Genomic DNA, 18,286 nt, shown 5'->3' with positions numbered 1-18,286 from the left:
TGCAATTGTCGACACGTTTTAGAAGAAGGGTTAATAATTACTGACAAAGTCTCACTGCTTACCTCCTCCTTGATACTGGAAAAGATTAAGTATGCATGAAAGATAACACACCTCTCTCAAGGGGATACTTGGTCAGTCTTAGTTTGGATTCCAAAAGGGTGTGTTAGTAGATTGTGTTATTTTTCAGTTCACTTATCAGATTATACAAAATTTACTTAACAAAACATTCCAACCTATATTTTCTGTGACCTGTCAAAAGCATTTGATTGTGTATTTCACAGTATTCTCGTAGAGAAATTTGTATATTACCAAATTTACCCGAGCATAAGATGGCCAATCCTTTCTAAAGAGGCTCTTTAAGAAAATTTTATTCTAACATTTTCTAAACTAATCAAACTGTTTCATTGATATAAAGTAGCTGCTTAAAAAAGTGAAAATTGTACCTGTTCTAAGTATACAACATTTGTTGATTGTCTTCATTTTGGCAGTACAAAGAGAAATAAAATAAACAAAAAAAGGCTTGCATTAAATTTTTATTTTCACTTTCTTACTACTTACTACCAAAGTCTTCTGTGGTCTCATCATTGTTAATCACCATCACTGGTATCACTATTTTTAATCATCTTAACTAGTATCATTATCTGGAACAACAGCTCCACCTAAACAACGGGAAGCGAGAAAAGGGAAAGTGTATTTCTGTATACAAGCAGCAGTGAAATTTGTAATCTTGGTTGTCATAAATATTTCGCTATTTCTTCCGAATGTATTGCAATTTCGGACGTTGTGTTTATGGTGGGATATGAAAACACAGCTGTTTTCTCCAAATGTATAGTGGATTTGCAACATAATTTAAGAAATCATGTAAGCAGTCCGTATTTTGTAGTATTTTCCTCTGAGATAGCGTACTGTAATTTTAAAATTGAGTCTTTCTACATCATAATGAGAGGTCACAATTCTGATCAACAGAATGTGCAGATAAATAACATAATAGTAAAGACACTTAGATATTTGCTCATTTAGCAATAATTTTACATACTCTTAAAATTCTGTAGATGCATTTTGTCTTTACTGTTCTATTGGTTAGTGTGATGTAACAAGCTCTTCCTAGCAATCAGCTGAAGTATTACCTGTGTAACTACCTGTTAACTTTGTAGTTAAGAGTCAGAGCTGAAAGGATACAGGAAGCATAATATGTTCATCTGATATCCCCTCTTGCTTTGCCGTTATTATGTATTGTGCTTATTCCTGCCGTTGACTTCATCTGTGTGGACTGAAATCTTGAGGCTGAAAACATAAGTCCAAACTATCTCTGGAATCTGCAAAGCAAGAGATATAGCTACTTCATGAAAAATAACATGTTAACTGAATATTACAGCAGAAACAGATCCTTTAATACATTTCTGTCAATTAATTTTAATATTGGTACATTAATTGAACTGCCTTTCCACATAATGTAATAGATACAGAAATAATCTTTCGTTGTCCTCATGACACCATTCTTTTATTGTCACAAGTTTCAGGGTTCCATGGGGTGCTGCATGTCTCCAAGAAGGGACCCGCCACCATGGAGCAACCTCTGACCCAGCAAATATCATCTGGTGGTTACCAGCTGTCAATCATTCCTTCTTATAGAAAAGCGGCATCCAGCCTCTTGATCTCGTGCACATATAAAGAAATTCTCGCACACTTGTATTCACATTTATTACCCGAATGACAAAATTTTTGTGGGCAGATGATCAGCATTTGTTGTTAGCAGATACAGGTAGTAATGTATCACTTTTATGGAATGATATGTTACACTTCATCAGGGAGGCCCCTTGTCTGGTAAACCTGAGAAATTTGGAGTTCTCAAAGACATTTAATTTGGAGAGAAAGTAAGGGAAATCTCATGAAATCTTTAAATACTCTGTGCATTCTGAGAAATTTGTTATAAATCACTCTGAGAGTTTGCTTCAGAAATAATTGATTGTGATTTCACCCAATGAAAATTGAAGAAATGTATTGAAATGTTGTAATATTTGTTGCTTGATAATGGCTGTGTCTGGCACATTTGCACAATCTTGGAAATCTTCATTATTGTTTATAGTTTCTTGATCTTCAAGTCAGTTTACCACTGCATAACTGTGAGTGTGACAGAGTGTAACATGCACATTACAATTTGTCTCACAGTTATGAATTCAACATAACATGAAGCCATATTTGAACACATGTTTTGTAGGTCCATGTTGCATAGTTGTGCTTTGGCCTTTTCTTTTACTGATTTCATTCCAAAGTAGTACTTGACCAACTTTAGCAGTGTCTTCACATTAATGGTACCCATGATGTGAAGACTGTCCAGTTTAAAACATAAGCCATTTTTATCAAAGTCTACTGGGATTGCATTCCAGCAACAACAGTTCGAAGCATGTTCCTGCAAAAATTTCTCTTACATTACAGAATATCAAACAGTGGCATGGAACGATGATGGACGACACTAATGACTGAATTTCTGTGGGTGGCAAGTGCTCTTAATTTATAGACATATAGCAGTATATAAAGTATTATTAGTCCCTATTTCTGAGTAATGATGTGTATTCTTCTGTTGTGGCTTTAAACTATGTTTAATAACCCTGAATGATAAAATAATGCTGTGTGTATGTCTAGTAGGAGTTTCATCAATGCAAAAAGTTTATAAATAAAACATTTTAAATTTATCTGCGGTAAGTGTGTTGCAAAGTATTATGAGTGAACAGTCTTTGTTGAACAACAAAATCATCAGTTTTGTATACATCTTATTTTCAGTCCTAACTGAAGGTGGAATAATCACTAATAAATGATGGGGCAATTGAAAATATTTGTTACAGCCATGGAAACTAATGAAGTGTAATGTCTCCCACATACTAAAAAAAGATTCAGGAAAATTTGGAATTTTGACCTGAAAATGTAAGGAGAAATATTTTAATGAAAGAGAGTTGCCTCCCTGTTGGTTAGAGAAAACACACACACACACACACACACACACACACACGTAGTTTTATGTAAGATATAGTTTGCCTATTTGTGTCCTAGAAGCTGAGTCAGATCTTATTCAAATTATATTTTGACTGCAGTTCCCAACATCTTTTGCATAGTGGTTAACTGATCAATATACCAGGTGGTTATAAGTAAACTAAGTGTGTTCTGAGTGGTGCAGTGCAGGCAGTATACATCTCAGGGTGCTGAAACATTGCAGGATGCTGAAACATCGTTGATATGTTCCTTAATCGGTATTGTTATGGGGTAGGTTCGAAAAAATAATAGTTCCACTTTTTACCACCAGGTGAAAATATGGCGCTGTAAGCAGTCAGAATGTGAAATGTTTCCTGTTTTGATGTCAGTATGCTGTTTGTCACTTGGAGACTCAAACTGACTTCTTTTGTGAAGTAGCTGTTGGTATAAATAGTTAAGAAGGTTGAAGTTTTCTGTGCAAAACACGGTAACTATTGAGAAGAAAGACCATGCACTGCTGGTAGAGTTATTTTATCAGAACAGCAGCAGTGGCAGCACTGCATTGCGGGAATATCGCTGACAGAAACAGCTGTGAAGAGGCCCCAAGTCAATAAATGGGCTGAAGATATGATCAAGAAATTTGAAGAAACAGGTGAACTAGTTGGTGCAGCAAGGAGATGTAGGTGGCTCATTCCCATGAAGTTGAAGTTGCTGTTGCTAGAGCCAACTGTGAAGCACATGCCTCAAATTCTGCAGTGCTCAAGCTGTGTCAAGGGAGTTGTCTCACCCTGGTAAACAGTTCAAAAGATTAATCCCTACAAGATTCAGAATGTGCACCAGATGAAGCCCCAAGATAGCTATACAATCCTGTGACTTTACCTTTAATTTTTTTGCTTGCATGAAAACAGATGACATGTTGCCAGGGAATATTCCTTGGACAGATGAGGCACATTTTACTCTGCACAATGCCGTGAAAGCACGGGATGGTCACATATGGGGTTCTACTCCACCACATGTTGTGCAGAAATATCCACAGCATGCAGCGTATGTGCTCCTTCATTAATTCTCAGTCTGTTTTTCTCTGAGGAGATAACTCCTAGCAGACCTGTTATATGTACAGTCACATCTGTATGGTACAGGGACCTCTTTGTGTAACATATGATTCCATCTTGCAAGAACACATCTCTTTCCACACAACTATTTTCATGCAAGATGGTGCAACACCACATGCTGCATGCCAGGTGAAAGATTTTCTTAGAGAAACCCTTGGTAACAACCGCATCATCTCTAGGCAGTTTAAAGATGTTTGGCCTACCAGATCCTCCCCGACCTAAAGCCATGTGACTTCTGGTTATGCAGATATCTGAAAGATCATGTCTGTCAGGGATTTCTGATGTAAAGCGTACCGTACGACGACATATTGCTGCACCATATGACTATGATTACACAGGATATGCTGCTAACAACTGTTGACCATGCTGTGTTACAGATGCAGCATGTTGCTGTGTAGGGACACCCTGATTCACACATATTGTAACTTGCGACCATGTCCTAATACACATGCCAGAACCATGGTTGTTGTGTGGTTGATCGTCCCTCCCCTTCTCCTGCACTCACACCACATTCTGACTTCCTGCTGCGCCATTTTTCACCTTGTTGTAGAAAGCAGAACTATTATTTTTTTCAGCATACTCTGCAAGCGCACCAATTAATGAACATAACTATGTTGTTTCAGCATCCTGCAATGTATGCAGCTCACACTGAAGCACTCAGAACACTGTCACTTTAATTATACCATCCAGTGTTTATAAATTCCACTTCCAAGATGCGTGACAAATCCTGTGTTGTTATTTACATATTTTCTTGTATTTTACAATTAGTGTTCTCTCACAGTGTTTTGTATATCCTTTTATTTCTTATGTATTATTAGGTCCGGACATCTGGTGAACAGGCCACAAATGAGGAAATAATGAAATTTTCAAAGCTCTTTGAGGATGAAATAACATTAGACTCGTTGTCACGGGCTCAGCTGACTGCTCTGTGTAGAGTACTTGAGATACAGCCAATAGGAACCAACAATTTTCTTAGGTTTCAGCTCAGAATGAGACTCCGAAGTTTGGCAGCTGATGACAAGGTAGAAGTGACTCTGTTTTGAGTTAATAAGTGTAACAGAATGTAAATTGTGTGCTATCATCTATACGGATTTGCAGGTTATTCAAAAAGAGGGAATAGACTCCTTGAGTCTTGCAGAACTACAACAAGCTTGCCGTGCCCGTGGAATGAGAGCATATGGTATGTCAGAAGAGCGCATGAAATTACAGTTAGCTCAGTGGTTGGATTTGAGCCTGAACAAGAAAGTACCTCCATCGCTATTGTTGCTGTCCCGTGCTCTTCTGTTGCCTGATACAATACCCACAAGTGATCAGCTAAAGGCGACAATATCATCTTTGCCAGATACTTTGGTGAGCTATCTCTTCCAACAGAATTTCTCGCAAATTAATAAGAATCTTACTATTTTTGTGAATAATTTCTGTGCAGGTAACACAAACTGAAGCAGCAATTGGTGAACGTGAAGGCAAGATAGACAACAAAATGAAGATAGAAGTAATTAGAGAAGAAGAGCGCAAAATAAAGGAGGAAAGGCAAGAGATGAGAGAAGAATTGAAGAAAACAGATTCTGTCAAGGTAACATAAAGTAACTTTTACATAAATGTTCATATTCATGCAAAACTCAGTTGTAAATTCTATTTTTCATGTGATGAAATGTAAAAATACCCAAGATTAAGTCATAAGCAAAATACTCTCCCCCTTATTCTTAAAAACATGTGAACACTGTTCACTGCAACTTGTGTGCAACTTGTGCTCTGCTAACTTGTGCTCTGCTAACTTGTGATCCCATTAATAGGAGACCCATATAAGCACAACCCTTTAAAACCAAATCTAAAGTCATCTGCAGATCCACAGTGTCACATGTAGCAGAGGAATTTTCATGATGAGAGATAGGTGCTGTGATGTATTTCTTGTTAGATTCAGAGGAGAAGTGTCTTGATGAAAAATCGAAGGTTTCAGAGCTCTGTAACTTGGTACTGAGTATTCTTCCTAGCAGTTTATATGCCTTTAACTTATATGATTCTTTATATATCGTATCAATATTATTTATCATATCATCTCCATGTAGCGGAGATGCCGAGTCACAGATACGCATAATGAAAAGACCCCCCCCCCCCCCCCCCCCCCCCCCACACACACACACACACACACACACCACAAACTGCAGTCTCTGGCATCTTCAGCTGCTTACAAAAAGTTTTTGGCACACAACCTTCATCAATAAGAGAGAGACACACCATTCAGATACACAAGCAAGCACACCTCAACCGCACATGACAGTCAACTCCAGCATCTAGGGCCGGAATGCAACTATCACGTGGGATGCAAGGAGCGGTCTGGAGGGGACGGGGAAGGGAAAGGGATGGTAGTGTACGGGTGGGGAAAGAGACAGATGCTGTCCGATGGAGTGTACAGGGGCTAGACTGCCAATAGACGCAGCATCACAAGGTTGTGGAGCAGGGAGGTGGGGGGGAAAAGGAGCAAAAAAGGAGAGGAGTGGGGGAAAGGTGGGTGGATGCATTAGCAGAGGGCTGCAAATAAACAGGGTGGGAGATGAGAATGTGGAGGAGATGATAGAACAGTTGGAGTGGAAACTGTTGGGTGGAGGGTGTGGGGACAGTATGTTTCATAGATTGAGGTCAGGATAATTATGGAGTGAAGAACATGTTTTAAGGATAATTTCCATCTGCACAGTTAGGAAAAGCTGGTGGCTGAGGGAAGGATCCAGATGAGTTGGGTAGTGAAGCAGCCATTGAAATAAAGTGTGTTAAGTTTAGCTGCATGTTGTGCCACAGGTGGTCTACTTTGATCGTGGCCACAGTTTGGCAGAGGCTGTACATCATGGTGGACAACTGGCTGGTAGTCATACCAATATAAAAAGCTGTGCTGTGATTGCAGCAGAGCTGGTACATGACATGGCTGCTTTCACAGGTAGCCCAGTTGCTGATAGGGTAGGATAAACCTGTGACGACTGAAACAGGAAATACTGAGTGGGTGGGTTAGGCAGGTTTTGCACCTGGGTGTTCCACAGCAGTATAATCCTTGTGGCAAGGGGTTGGGATTGGGAGTGGCACAGGGGTGGACTAGGATATTGTGGAGGTTGGGTGGGTGACTTAATACCAATTTAGGAGGGGGTAGTATCTCGGGTAGGATGACCCTCATTTCAGGGCATGATGATATGTAAGCAAAGCCATGGTGAAGGATATGGTTCAGTTATTCCAGTCTGGGGTGGTACTGGGTGATAAGGGGACATTGTGTTTTGTCTGGTTCTTGGGGTTGGTGGGAGGATCGGGGGTGTGAGGGGAAATGGCACAGGAGATCTGCTTGCGGACTGGGTCTGGGGAATAGTGCCTACCTGTAAAGGCCTTGGTGAGACCATCAGCATACTGAGCAAGGGACTTCTTGTCACTGAAGATGCTGTTCCCCGGGTGGTCGGGGTGTATGGAAGGGAATTTTTTGTGTGAAAGGGATAACAGCTGTCAAAATGGTGTGTTTAATGTGTGCAGAGATGTGGATGGAGCCATCAGAGAGGAGGTGGTCAACATCTAGGAAGTGGCATGCTGGGTTTAGGAGGACCATGTGAAGCGGGTGGGAGAGAAGGTGTTGAGATTGTTAGGAAACGAAGGTAGGGTGTCTTGGTGCTGAGTCCAGATCATGAAGATATCATTAATGAAACTGAACTAGACAAGGTTTGGTATTTGGGAGGCTAGAAAGGCCTCTAGATGGCCCATAAAAAGAGTTGGCCTAGGAGAGTGCCATGCTGGAGCAGGATCCCACAGCTGTGCTGCAGATTTCTTTATACACCTTCCCTTCAAATGAGTAAGGTATATGAGGACTGCGGTAGTGGGCTTGGAGTCTGAAGGACATTGGGAAAGGTAGTGTTCAATAGCAGTAAGACCATAGGCGTGAGGGATTTTGGTGTTAGGGAGGTGGCGTCAACAGTGACAAGTAGGGATCCAGGAGGTAATGGGTTGGGGATGGTGGAGAGTCGGTGAAGGAAGTGGTTGGTGTCTTTGTTGTGGGAGGCTAGATTACGGGCAGTTGGTTGGAGGTGTTGGTCAATGAGGGCTGATGTTCTTTCAGTTGGGGCAGAATAGCCAATCACAATGGGGGTGTCCAGAGTTCTTGTGTTTATGTATTTCGGAGAACGTGTAGAAGGTGGGTGTGCAGGTTGTCATAGGGGGGAGGAGGGAAACAGATTCAGGGGAGATGTTCTGGGAAGGGCCGAAAGCTTTAATCAGGGATTGGAGTTTGTGTTGGACTGCTGGGATGGGATCACTCTGGCAGAGTTTATAGGTGTAGGAATCAGATAATTGGCAGAGGCCTTCTGCCAGATAGTCACTGAAATTCATAACAACAGTGGTGGAAAGTTTGTCTGCAGATAGGATGAGTAGGTCAGGATTAATTTTGAGGTTGTGTACGGCTATTCTTTCTTTTGCTGAAAAGTTGGTGTTCTGAGGTAGGTACATGGGGAAGTATAGTGAGACTAAGCTGGAGGTAAGGAATTCCTGGATGGTGACCAGCAGTGGGTCAGGTGGGAGGGGGGGAATCATGGTTGCATGGTGGTATGAACAGGGAGAGGCAGGGTTCAGTGTTGGAATTAGGTTGGCTGTGGTTGCAGGGGTTGGCGACGAAGTGTTTCCATTTCTGGGATTTGGAGAAGGAGAGTGTATCTTTCATAAGTCCAGCATGGTTAAAATTTAGGTGTGAAGTTAAAGGTGAGGCCTTTGGATAAGACTGAAACTTCTCTGGAGCTGAGGATTTTGGTGGAAAGGTTAATAACTGTGTTAGGGGTATGTTTTGGCACTGGATTTGATGGAGCGTTGGTAGAATGTTTTGGGGGATGTGGTAAGTTGAAAAGGTCAGCTGGGCAACGTTTAGCCGCTGTGAGGGTGGACGAGGAAAACACTGTAGGTACAATAATGGTTGGATAGTGGTGCCCCAAGGCGGCAATAGGATGTCAGCAGGCTGGATAACTTATGGAGGTGGTGTCAGAGATACTCCTCCATGTGCTGGAGAGCAGGGGATTCAGTTTGAAAGATGTGATGAGCGGAGTAGGGATTGCAGTGCAGTAGTACCGTGTGGAAGAAGCAGAGGTGGTTCTGGGATGCCAGTACCACGGAGATGTGTTTTTTCAAGGAATCTTTGCAGTTTGGCTGTTTGGAGGAATTCCATGAATTAGGCAGCTTTTGAGAAACAGGATGTGTGACTGGGTTTTAGCCAGGGATACTTTTCTGAACTGAGGCAGAAAGATGCAGAAAGGGTCTATTGTGGCAAGAATGGTGTAAAGGGAATGGGAATGATGCAGAAATGGGCTAAATAGGTGTTGATGTTTGTGAGAGGAGCTGGATAAGTGAAAAGATGTGTAAAAAAAAATACACAAAATACGTGAAATCCCGTAAAAATATGCACAAATACATTAAAAAATACAGAAACATGGGTCGTGTGTGTGTGTGTGTGTGTGTGTGTGTGTGTAATGCGCGCGATCATTCTCGCGCGCACACTCGTGCAGGGCAATAAGCGAAGAGGAAAGAGAGGAGGAGAGAGGGGATGGGTTAAGTCGAGTATCAAAAGTTCGTGTGGCAAGGGCAGGTGTGGAAAACAAAATGGTAAAGTACGTCAGGATGAGGGGTGAAGTCAGAACAATGGAATAAATATAATTATAACTATAGGAGGAAAGAATCTGGGGCATTAGATGGTGCATCAACAGCCTGCACAGTCACGGAGATTGAGTTGTGCATGGACGATCGTTGATACAGTGTAGCTCGGAAGTAGATGCGCTGTGGTAGACGATGATTAAACACAGGAAAGGGGAGAAAGAGAGAGAGAGAGAGAGAGAGAGAGAGAGAGAGAGAGAGAGAGAACGGACACTGAGAAGAATAATGCTATAGAGAAGAGTAACAAAGGAAAACATCACAGGGTTGTACGAGGGAAGAAAGCCATTTGACAAAAATCAAACAATGGAAACTCTCTCTCTCTCTCTCTCTCTCTCTCTCTCTCTCTCTCTCTCTCTCTCACACAACTGCCAACTCCAGCATCTTGGGCCGGAATGCAACTGTCTCTTGGAATACAAGCAGCAGTCTGGAGGGGTTTGGGAAGGAGAAAGCATTGTGGTGTCCGGGTGGGGAGAGAGTTGAATGCTGTCTGGTGGGGCATGCAGGGCTAGACTGCGAACGGGTGCAGCATCAGGAGGTTGCGGGACAGGGAGGTGGGTGAAAAAGGAGCAAAACAGGAGAGGAATGGGGAAAGATGGGTTGATGTACTGGCAGGGCTGCAGATTAACAGGGTGGGAGATGAGAATGGGGAGGAAATGACTGCACAGAGGGGATAGAAACTGTTGGATGAAGGGTGCAGGGACAGTATGTTGCTGTAGGTTAAGGCTGGGTTCTTCCTTCATTGATTCTGCACCAACCCCAACCCCTTACTTCCTGGATCCCTACTTGTCACTGTTGATGCCACCTCCCTATGCACCAACATCCCTTATGCCCATGGTCTCACCCCTATTGAACACTACATTTCCCAACATCCTTCAGACTCCAAACCCAATACCTCTTTTTCTCATACATCTTACTAACTGTATCCTAACCCACAACTACTTCTCACTTGAAGGGAAGGTATATGAACAAATCTGCGACACAGCCATGGGCACCAGCATGGCATCCTCCTATGCCAACCTTTTTATGGGCCATATGGCCTTCCTAGCCTCCCAAAACACCAAACACTTATCCAGGTTCAGGTTCTCCGATGATATCTTCATAAACTGGACTCGGGGCCAAGACACCCTATCTTCGTTCCTTCACAACCTCAACACCTCTCCTATCCGCTTCACATGGTCCTCCTCAACCCAGCGTGCAATCTTCTCAGATGTTGAGCTGCTTCTCTCTGCTGGCTCCATCTGCACCCCTCTCAACATTAAACCTGTCAACCACCAACAGTACCTGCATTTTGACAGCTGTCATCCCTTTCACAACAAAAAATCCCACCCACACAGCCCGTCCACCCAGGGACGGCGTTATCTGCAGCGGCAAGAAGTCCCTTCCTCAGTATGTTGTGGTTCTTACCAAGGCTTTTACAGACAGAAACCATTCCCCAGACCTAGTCCACAAACAGATTTCCTGTCCCATTTCCCCTCACACCTCCAACCCTCCCACTACCCCCAAGAACCAGTCATGAAGCAGTGTCCTCTTCCTCATCCATTACCAACCCAGACTGGAACAACTGAACCACATCCTTCACCAGGGCTTTGATTACCTATTATTGTGCCCCAAAATGAGGGCCATCTTACCCGAGATACTTCCCACTCCTCCTAAAGTGGTATTGCATAACACACTCAGCCTCTACAACATACCAGCCTACTCCCTATCTCAACCCCTTGCCACAAGGATCATACCATTGTGGAACACTGAGGCACAAAACCTGCCCAATCCACCCACCCAGCCGTTCCTATTCCAGTCCTGTCACAGGTTTATCCTACCCCATCAGCAGCCGGGCTACCTGTGAAAGCAACCATGTCATGTACTAGCTCTGCTACAGTCATTGCCCAGCTTTTTCTACTGGTATGACTGCCAACCAGCTGTCCACCATGATGAATAGCCACTTCCAAACTGTGACCAAGATCCAAGTAGTCCCTGAACATAACAAACTTGATTTCAGTGGTTGCTCCACCACCCGAGCCATCTGGATCATTCCCTCCACTGCCAGCTTTTCTGAGTTTCACAGATGGGAGTTGTCCTTACAACACATTCTCTGCTCCCGTATTTATCCCGACCTCAACCCATGTTAAGATACCATCCCTGCAACCTCCACCCAACAGTTTCCACTTGTCCTGTCACGTCTTCCCCATTCTCATCTACCACCTTGTTTATTTGCAGCCCTCTGCTAATGCATCCACCTGTCTTTCCCCACTACTCTTCTTTTTTGCTTGTTTTTCCGCCACCTCCCCAACCCAAAGCCTCCTGATACTGCGCCTGTTGGCAGTCTAGTCCCTGCACGTTCCACCAGACAGAATTTGTCTCTCCCCCTACTGTAGACTAGTATCCCTGCCCCCCCCCCCCCTTCCCCAGATTGCTGCTTGCACCCCATGTGATAGTTGCATTCCAGTCTGAGATGCTGGAGTTGGCAGTCTTGTGTGTTTGTGTGTGCATGCGCGCTTCCTTGAGTGGTTGAATAGTGTGTGTGTGTCTTTTACTGATGAAGTCTGTGGCCAAAAGCTTGATGTAAATGTCTTTTAGTTGTGCTTACCTGCAACTTGAAATGTCTTCTTTACAGTAAGTGGCAATCTCTCTTATCCTATGTTGTTGATATTCCTACTTGGAGTTTCTTGTCATTTGTTATAGGTGATTTTAACTGGCATAGCACGTCCTGGGGGTACTCTGAAACATACAAATGGTGAGAGACTAGAACAGTGGGCTGAGAGTAGATTTAAAAGTAATATGTGATGCAAAATAGTCTACATCCAACAACAGCAGAAGAAGGCACAGAGGATACTACCCAGACAACATCTTTGTTAGTGACAGAATGAGTGGCTAGACAAAAAAAATTGTGGGAAACTTGCTACCATAGACGAAACAAGGACCAACAACTTGCATAGTCAATGTGGCTGTTGGATCTGAAGTTGTTTCTTTTAAGATATGCTTTAATTTTGAAAAAGCAAAAGAAAGGATTTTACAGAAGAATTGGACTGAAAGTAATTAATCTTGACATGAAACAAAACAGCTGGCAAGTGTGCACACATCATAAAAAGCTCTCTGCAATGGTCCTTAACTCCAGCACCTGATCTGACTGGAGTAACTCAGGATAGCTTACTGCCTTCTGTTAAATAGGGAAATCCCATCTAAAGTGATGAAAGAGGGAGAATCCAGTGTGATATTAGTAATGGAGTAGACACCCTTGCCACGTCACTCTGTATTAGAGTGTTAAGAAGAACGATCCACCAAATAAAGAAGCAAAAAGCTGCTGGCTTGGATGATATCCACACTGGAAAAAAAAAGATTTAGGACATGCAATTCTAAAATGGGTTATAAAGTTTATGAATAGTCACGTGACTACCATGCATATTCTGAAACTCCAGGGGAACGTCAAGGTGACAGACCTGCTAAAACCAGGGAAAGAACCTACAGTTCCACAAAGCTTTAGACCTGTGTTACTTCTGTGTCATCTCTACAAGGCACTTGAAATAATGGTTCTTTTAACTGAATTTGTGGCACTGTAGAGACCAAACTCGGACCAGAACAATTGGGATTTGTGCTTGGTAAATCATGTTTGGCCAAATAATCAATCTCACCCAACACATAGAGGACAGCTTTGAATGGAAGCAGATAATTGGAGTTGCTTTTATGTATCTCCCGGCTACCTATCATACTGTCAACCACCAACAGCTGCTTGTTAAATTTCATAACATTACTAAGGACTTCTGAATTACAAAATTAATGGAAATTCTCGTTAATAAACCACTACAGGGGAGGAATAGCTGTAGGAAAAGTCAAATAATGGCCTACCTAAGGCACTGTCCTGTCACTAATTTCATATAACGTCTATACAAATGATCAACCTATGAATGCCTAGACAAGACATTATATACGTCTGTGATACCAAGAAAATCATTGAGAAAGGGGGGGGGAGGTAAATTGATTTGGGCTCTTGAAGACTTAGCTGTCTACTTTAGAAAAAATCTTCCTCAAACCAAATCCCTGTAAAAGTCAAGTGTGTGCCTTCCACATTAGAAACAGGTGCACACAGGCACTTGAAAGTGATGTGGTGGGTCAGGAGCTGAATCCTGATAAATCACCGAATTATTAGAGTATCCGACTTGATAGAACTCTGACATTTCAGAAGCAGTGTCAAAACGTTACTGGAAAAGTATGTGCAAGGAAATATCATCTGAAAACTCACCAGCACGGTATGCAGAGCTGAACCTGAAATTTGTTCTCACACTATGTTTCCCTCCAGCAGATTACACAGCACCTGTGTGGTACAATTGCGCATGTCAAATATGTCAATGTAGCAATTAATGAGACAGCACACACAGTCCAGTTGAGAACAAATGTACCCCATTGTCAGCATATGGTAGTTCCACCCACAATCAGAAGGCAAGTTTCAGCTGAGTCTGAAAGAAGGAAACAACCTGATGATCATAGGCAGCATTTATATGGAAGTTTTATGCAAATGACAAACCCTGTGTATGAGCCTCCTGAAATACAGTGAGAAAATTAATGGCAAAGCTGTATTACTCAGATGCTAATAAAGCCTAAAGAACAACTGGCTGCTGGGAATCACCTACTGTTTCTAACTTGGGGGGCACTTAACTGCTTAAGAATTGGCTTCGCACAGTGCAGTACCAACCTGAAAAAATGGGGGTGTAAAGAGACCCACTCCTGTGAGTGTGGTGCAGTAAAAGGTCATCAACATCTAATGATGTGCCCAAAAAGAGGTAAAACGTTAAGTGGCATACCGTATCATAGTAAATGACAGAGCCATCCATGTGGCTGATTATTGGGAATGAAACACACAAAGTACCAATGGCCCAGGAATTCACTCATATCGGTAGAACCTCTGAACACACTACTCATAATATACTGTCGTATAAGGCTGCACTGTAAATAAATGGATTCAGAAAATAAATTGAGTTCTTAAAATTTATATCTGATGTTAATAAATTACTCTCTTGCAGAAAACCTTTTCTTGCTGTTTCAAGTCTGCCTTTCATAGCCTCTTTACTTCTGTCGTTTGCTGGATAATAGAACTCGTTTACTGCTTTTGCTGTCTTATTTCGTGATATAATTCCTCCAGCATCACTCGATTTTATTCGATTAAACTCTATTACCTGTGTTTTACTTTCAGTGTTCATTTTTATACCCTCTTTTCTAGGTACCATCCATTCCATTCTAATCTTTCAGTCCTTTGCCATCTTTGTAAGAATTACAGTATCACCAGCAAAGTTAAACAGTTTTATTTCTTCATAGGAGGAAGAAAAAAGTGAAGGAAAAGCTTCGGTTCTGAATGCAGGAGAAATAGATGCTAAGATTGTACAGGATTAAAATGACTCAGTACCAAGTGGTAAAAAATAATAACTATTCCTGTCTGAACTTGAAGTTAAAACTTATGCTAAAAGGTAAAACTTCTTAATAACAATATGAACTGGGATAGGCTGCCTCCTGCCACATAGAGGAGACATTGAGTGGCAGTCAGTCACATTCAAAAGTAGACTAAGCTATTAGACAAAATCCTCCTTCGGATTTAGAAAAACACACACATTCATACACACACAACTTGCACCCATAGCATCTGTCCTCTTCAGAAACACCTATAGTTTAGTCTACTTGTAAAAGTGCCTATCTGCTACTCAGCTCTTCTCCTTTGTTGGAAGTAGTAATCTAACTTAATTCATATTGTTGTTATTCCATCCTGGATTAAGTATTTTAACTATGGTCTGTATAAATTTTAAGAAGAGGGAAAGGTGGAGGATGTTGGGTTGGGAGCCAGATTGGTGATGCTCACAGGAAATACATGGCTTGATAATTTCCATACTATGGTCTATTTTCCCAGGATAACAACTATGTTGCCAGTTCTATTTGTATCTTAGAACCTAATCAATTATGTGAAGAAATTTCAGGACCAACATAGAAAATTGCGTCAGCTACAACTTTTTCTAATTCTAAAAGAAAAAAATGAGACTTTGTTTTACTTTGATATTGAATTGGTTGGTCCTATGTGTGCTTTGCTTGTAATAAGTCCAGCTTTAGCAGTCCCACATTTTTTTAAATGTACTTTCTACATTATTCCTTGTTTGGCATAGTAAATGTATAGCAAGGTTTTTTTTCCTTGCAGAAAGAAACTGAAGAAATTTGTGACAAAGCTCCTGTTATGACATGTGACACGGGTGTCATTGAGATCCCTGCTGTTGATGTCTGCACAAAAGAAGGATTGAAGAAAGAAGTGAGTGTAAAATGTTGTAGTTCCATTTATTAATGTAAATATAACATTAGCAAATAGAAGTTTAGAAGGGTGCTGTAAGTAGATAGACATTTATTTTATTTTATTTAATAAATGCACACCTATTCTTTACATGACAAGGAAAATTTACTAAAACTTCTGGATGGTATGAATGTTGTAGGAAAGTTCTTATAGAATGTAAATACCGGGTAATCAAAAAGTCAGTATAAATTTGAAAACTGAATAAATCACAGAATAATGTAGATAGAGAGGTACAAATTGACACACATGCTTGGAATTGCATGGGGTTTTATTAGAACCAAAAAAAAAATTCAAAAAATTTCTGACAGATAGCACTCACTTCATCTGATCAGAATAGCAATAATTAGCATAACAAAGTAAGATAAAGCAAAGATGATGATCTTTACAGGAAATGCTCAATATGTCCACCATCATTCCTCAACAATAGCTGTAGTCAAGGAATAATGGTGTGAACAGCACTGTAAAGCATGTCTGGAGTTATGGTGAGGTATTGGCATCGGATGTTGTCTTTCAGCATCCCTAGAGATGTCGGTCAATCACGATACACTTGCGACTTCAGTTAACCCCAAAGCCAATAATCGCACGGACTGAGGTCTGGGGACTGGGAGGCCAAGCATGATGAAAGTGGCGACTGAGCACACGATCACCAAACGACGGGCGCAAGAGATCTTTTACGCGTCTAGCAATACTTTTTGTTTGTTCTGGACAACGTATCTGCAGTGATGGCAACTTCATTGTCCAGTATTCTGAAGGCCTTCATGGACAGCCAATACTCCCAATCCTAGTCCACAAGCAGATTTCCCATGCGGTATTGTCACACTCACCCAATCCTTCCACCACCTCCAAGAATTGGCTGGAAAGGAGCGCCTCCTCCCTCAGCATGTGTTATCATCCTGGACTGGACAACTGAATTACATCCTTCTTCAGGATTTTGAGTATCTCTCACTTTGCCCTGAAATGAGGGATGTCCTACCCAAGGTACTTCCCACTCCTCCTAAAATGGGTTTCTTTGCACATCAAACATACACAACATCCAAGTCCTTCCGTATGCTGCTCACACTCCCAATTCATTGCCACAAGCATCCTATCCCTGTGCCTGATCAAGGTGCAAGACTTGCCCCAATCTACTCTTGCAGCACCTCCTACTCCAGTCCTCTCACTGGCTACCTCATCAGAGGCCAGGCCACCTGTAAAAAGCAGCCATGTCATGTACAAACTCTGCTGTTGCAAACACTTCACAGCTTTTTATGTCAGTGTAACTACCAGCTGTCATTCGGGATGAATGGCCACTATCAAACTGCCACCAAGAACTAAGTTGACAACCCAGTGGCAGAACGTGTAGCTGAGCACATCAATTTAAGTGGTTGCTTCAGAACCTGTACCACCAGGATCCTTTCCTATATCATCAGTTTCTCTCCACTATGCAGATGTAGGTGATATTCTTAAAACACATCCCCTGGTGCTGTAGTTGTCCTGGCCTCAAACTGAGATAAAATGCACACTCCACCTAACAGTTTCTCCTTCCTCCGTCCCGTCACCTCCTCCCAGTTCGCATCCACAATTCCCTTCAGCGTACGTTACTCCCCACTGGCACCTACATTCATACATTATGTGCCAAGCTCATACACCTGCCACCCCCCCACCCCCCCTCCCCTCCTGCATTCCTAGCTGGCAGACTGGCTCCCTTGCTCAGAGCTGTTCAACCACTCACCCCCAGTCCCTCTCCCTGCACCAGCCACCCTCTCCCTGTGATAGACCCATTTCACCCCTCTTCCCCTCTCTCTCGCCTCCCCATTCTCTCCCCCCACTTCCTCCGCTCTCTCCCCCCACTTCCTCCGCTCTCTCCCCCCACTTCCTCCGCTCTCTCCCCCCACTTCCTCCGCTCTCTCCCCCCACTTCCACCGCTCTCTCCCCCCACTTCCTCCGCTCTCTCCCCCCCACTTCCTCCGCTCTCTCCCCCCACTTCCTCCGCTCTCTCCCCCCACTTCCTCCGCTCTCTCCCCCCACTTCCTCCGCTCTCTCCCCCCACTTCCTCCGCTCTCTCCCCCCACTTCCTCCGCTCTCTCCCCCCACTTCCTCCGCTCTCTCCCCCCACTTCCTCCGCTCTCTCCCCCCACTTCCTCCGCTCTCTCCCCCCACTTCCTCCGCTCTCTCCCCCCACTTCCTCCGCTCTCCCCCCCCACTTCCTCCGCTCTCCCCCCCACTTCCTCCGCTCTCCCCCCCCCCCACTTCCTCC

The 18,286-nt window shown here is 42.8% G+C and overlaps 1 protein-coding gene across 1 annotated transcript in view; it reads left to right on the top strand.

Annotated features, from left to right (window-relative positions):
- Nucleotides 1-18,286, top strand: part of LOC124616038 (mitochondrial proton/calcium exchanger protein) — a 97,091-nt gene that overhangs the window by 56,225 nt on the left and 22,580 nt on the right. The window contains exons 5-8 of the mRNA XM_047144268.1: nt 4,898-5,101; nt 5,178-5,429; nt 5,506-5,652; nt 15,904-16,011. Of these exons, the coding sequence (XP_047000224.1) occupies nt 4,898-5,101; nt 5,178-5,429; nt 5,506-5,652; nt 15,904-16,011 (711 nt within the window). The remainder of the gene's footprint in view (nt 1-4,897; nt 5,102-5,177; nt 5,430-5,505; nt 5,653-15,903; nt 16,012-18,286) is intronic.

The sequence above is a fragment of the Schistocerca americana genome, chromosome 1 (genome assembly GCF_021461395.2).
Source record: "Schistocerca americana isolate TAMUIC-IGC-003095 chromosome 1, iqSchAmer2.1, whole genome shotgun sequence".
NCBI classification, from domain to species: domain Eukaryota; kingdom Metazoa; phylum Arthropoda; class Insecta; order Orthoptera; family Acrididae; genus Schistocerca; species Schistocerca americana.
Note: the sequence above shows the minus strand (reverse complement) of the source record. Positions and strands in the feature narration are given on the sequence as shown.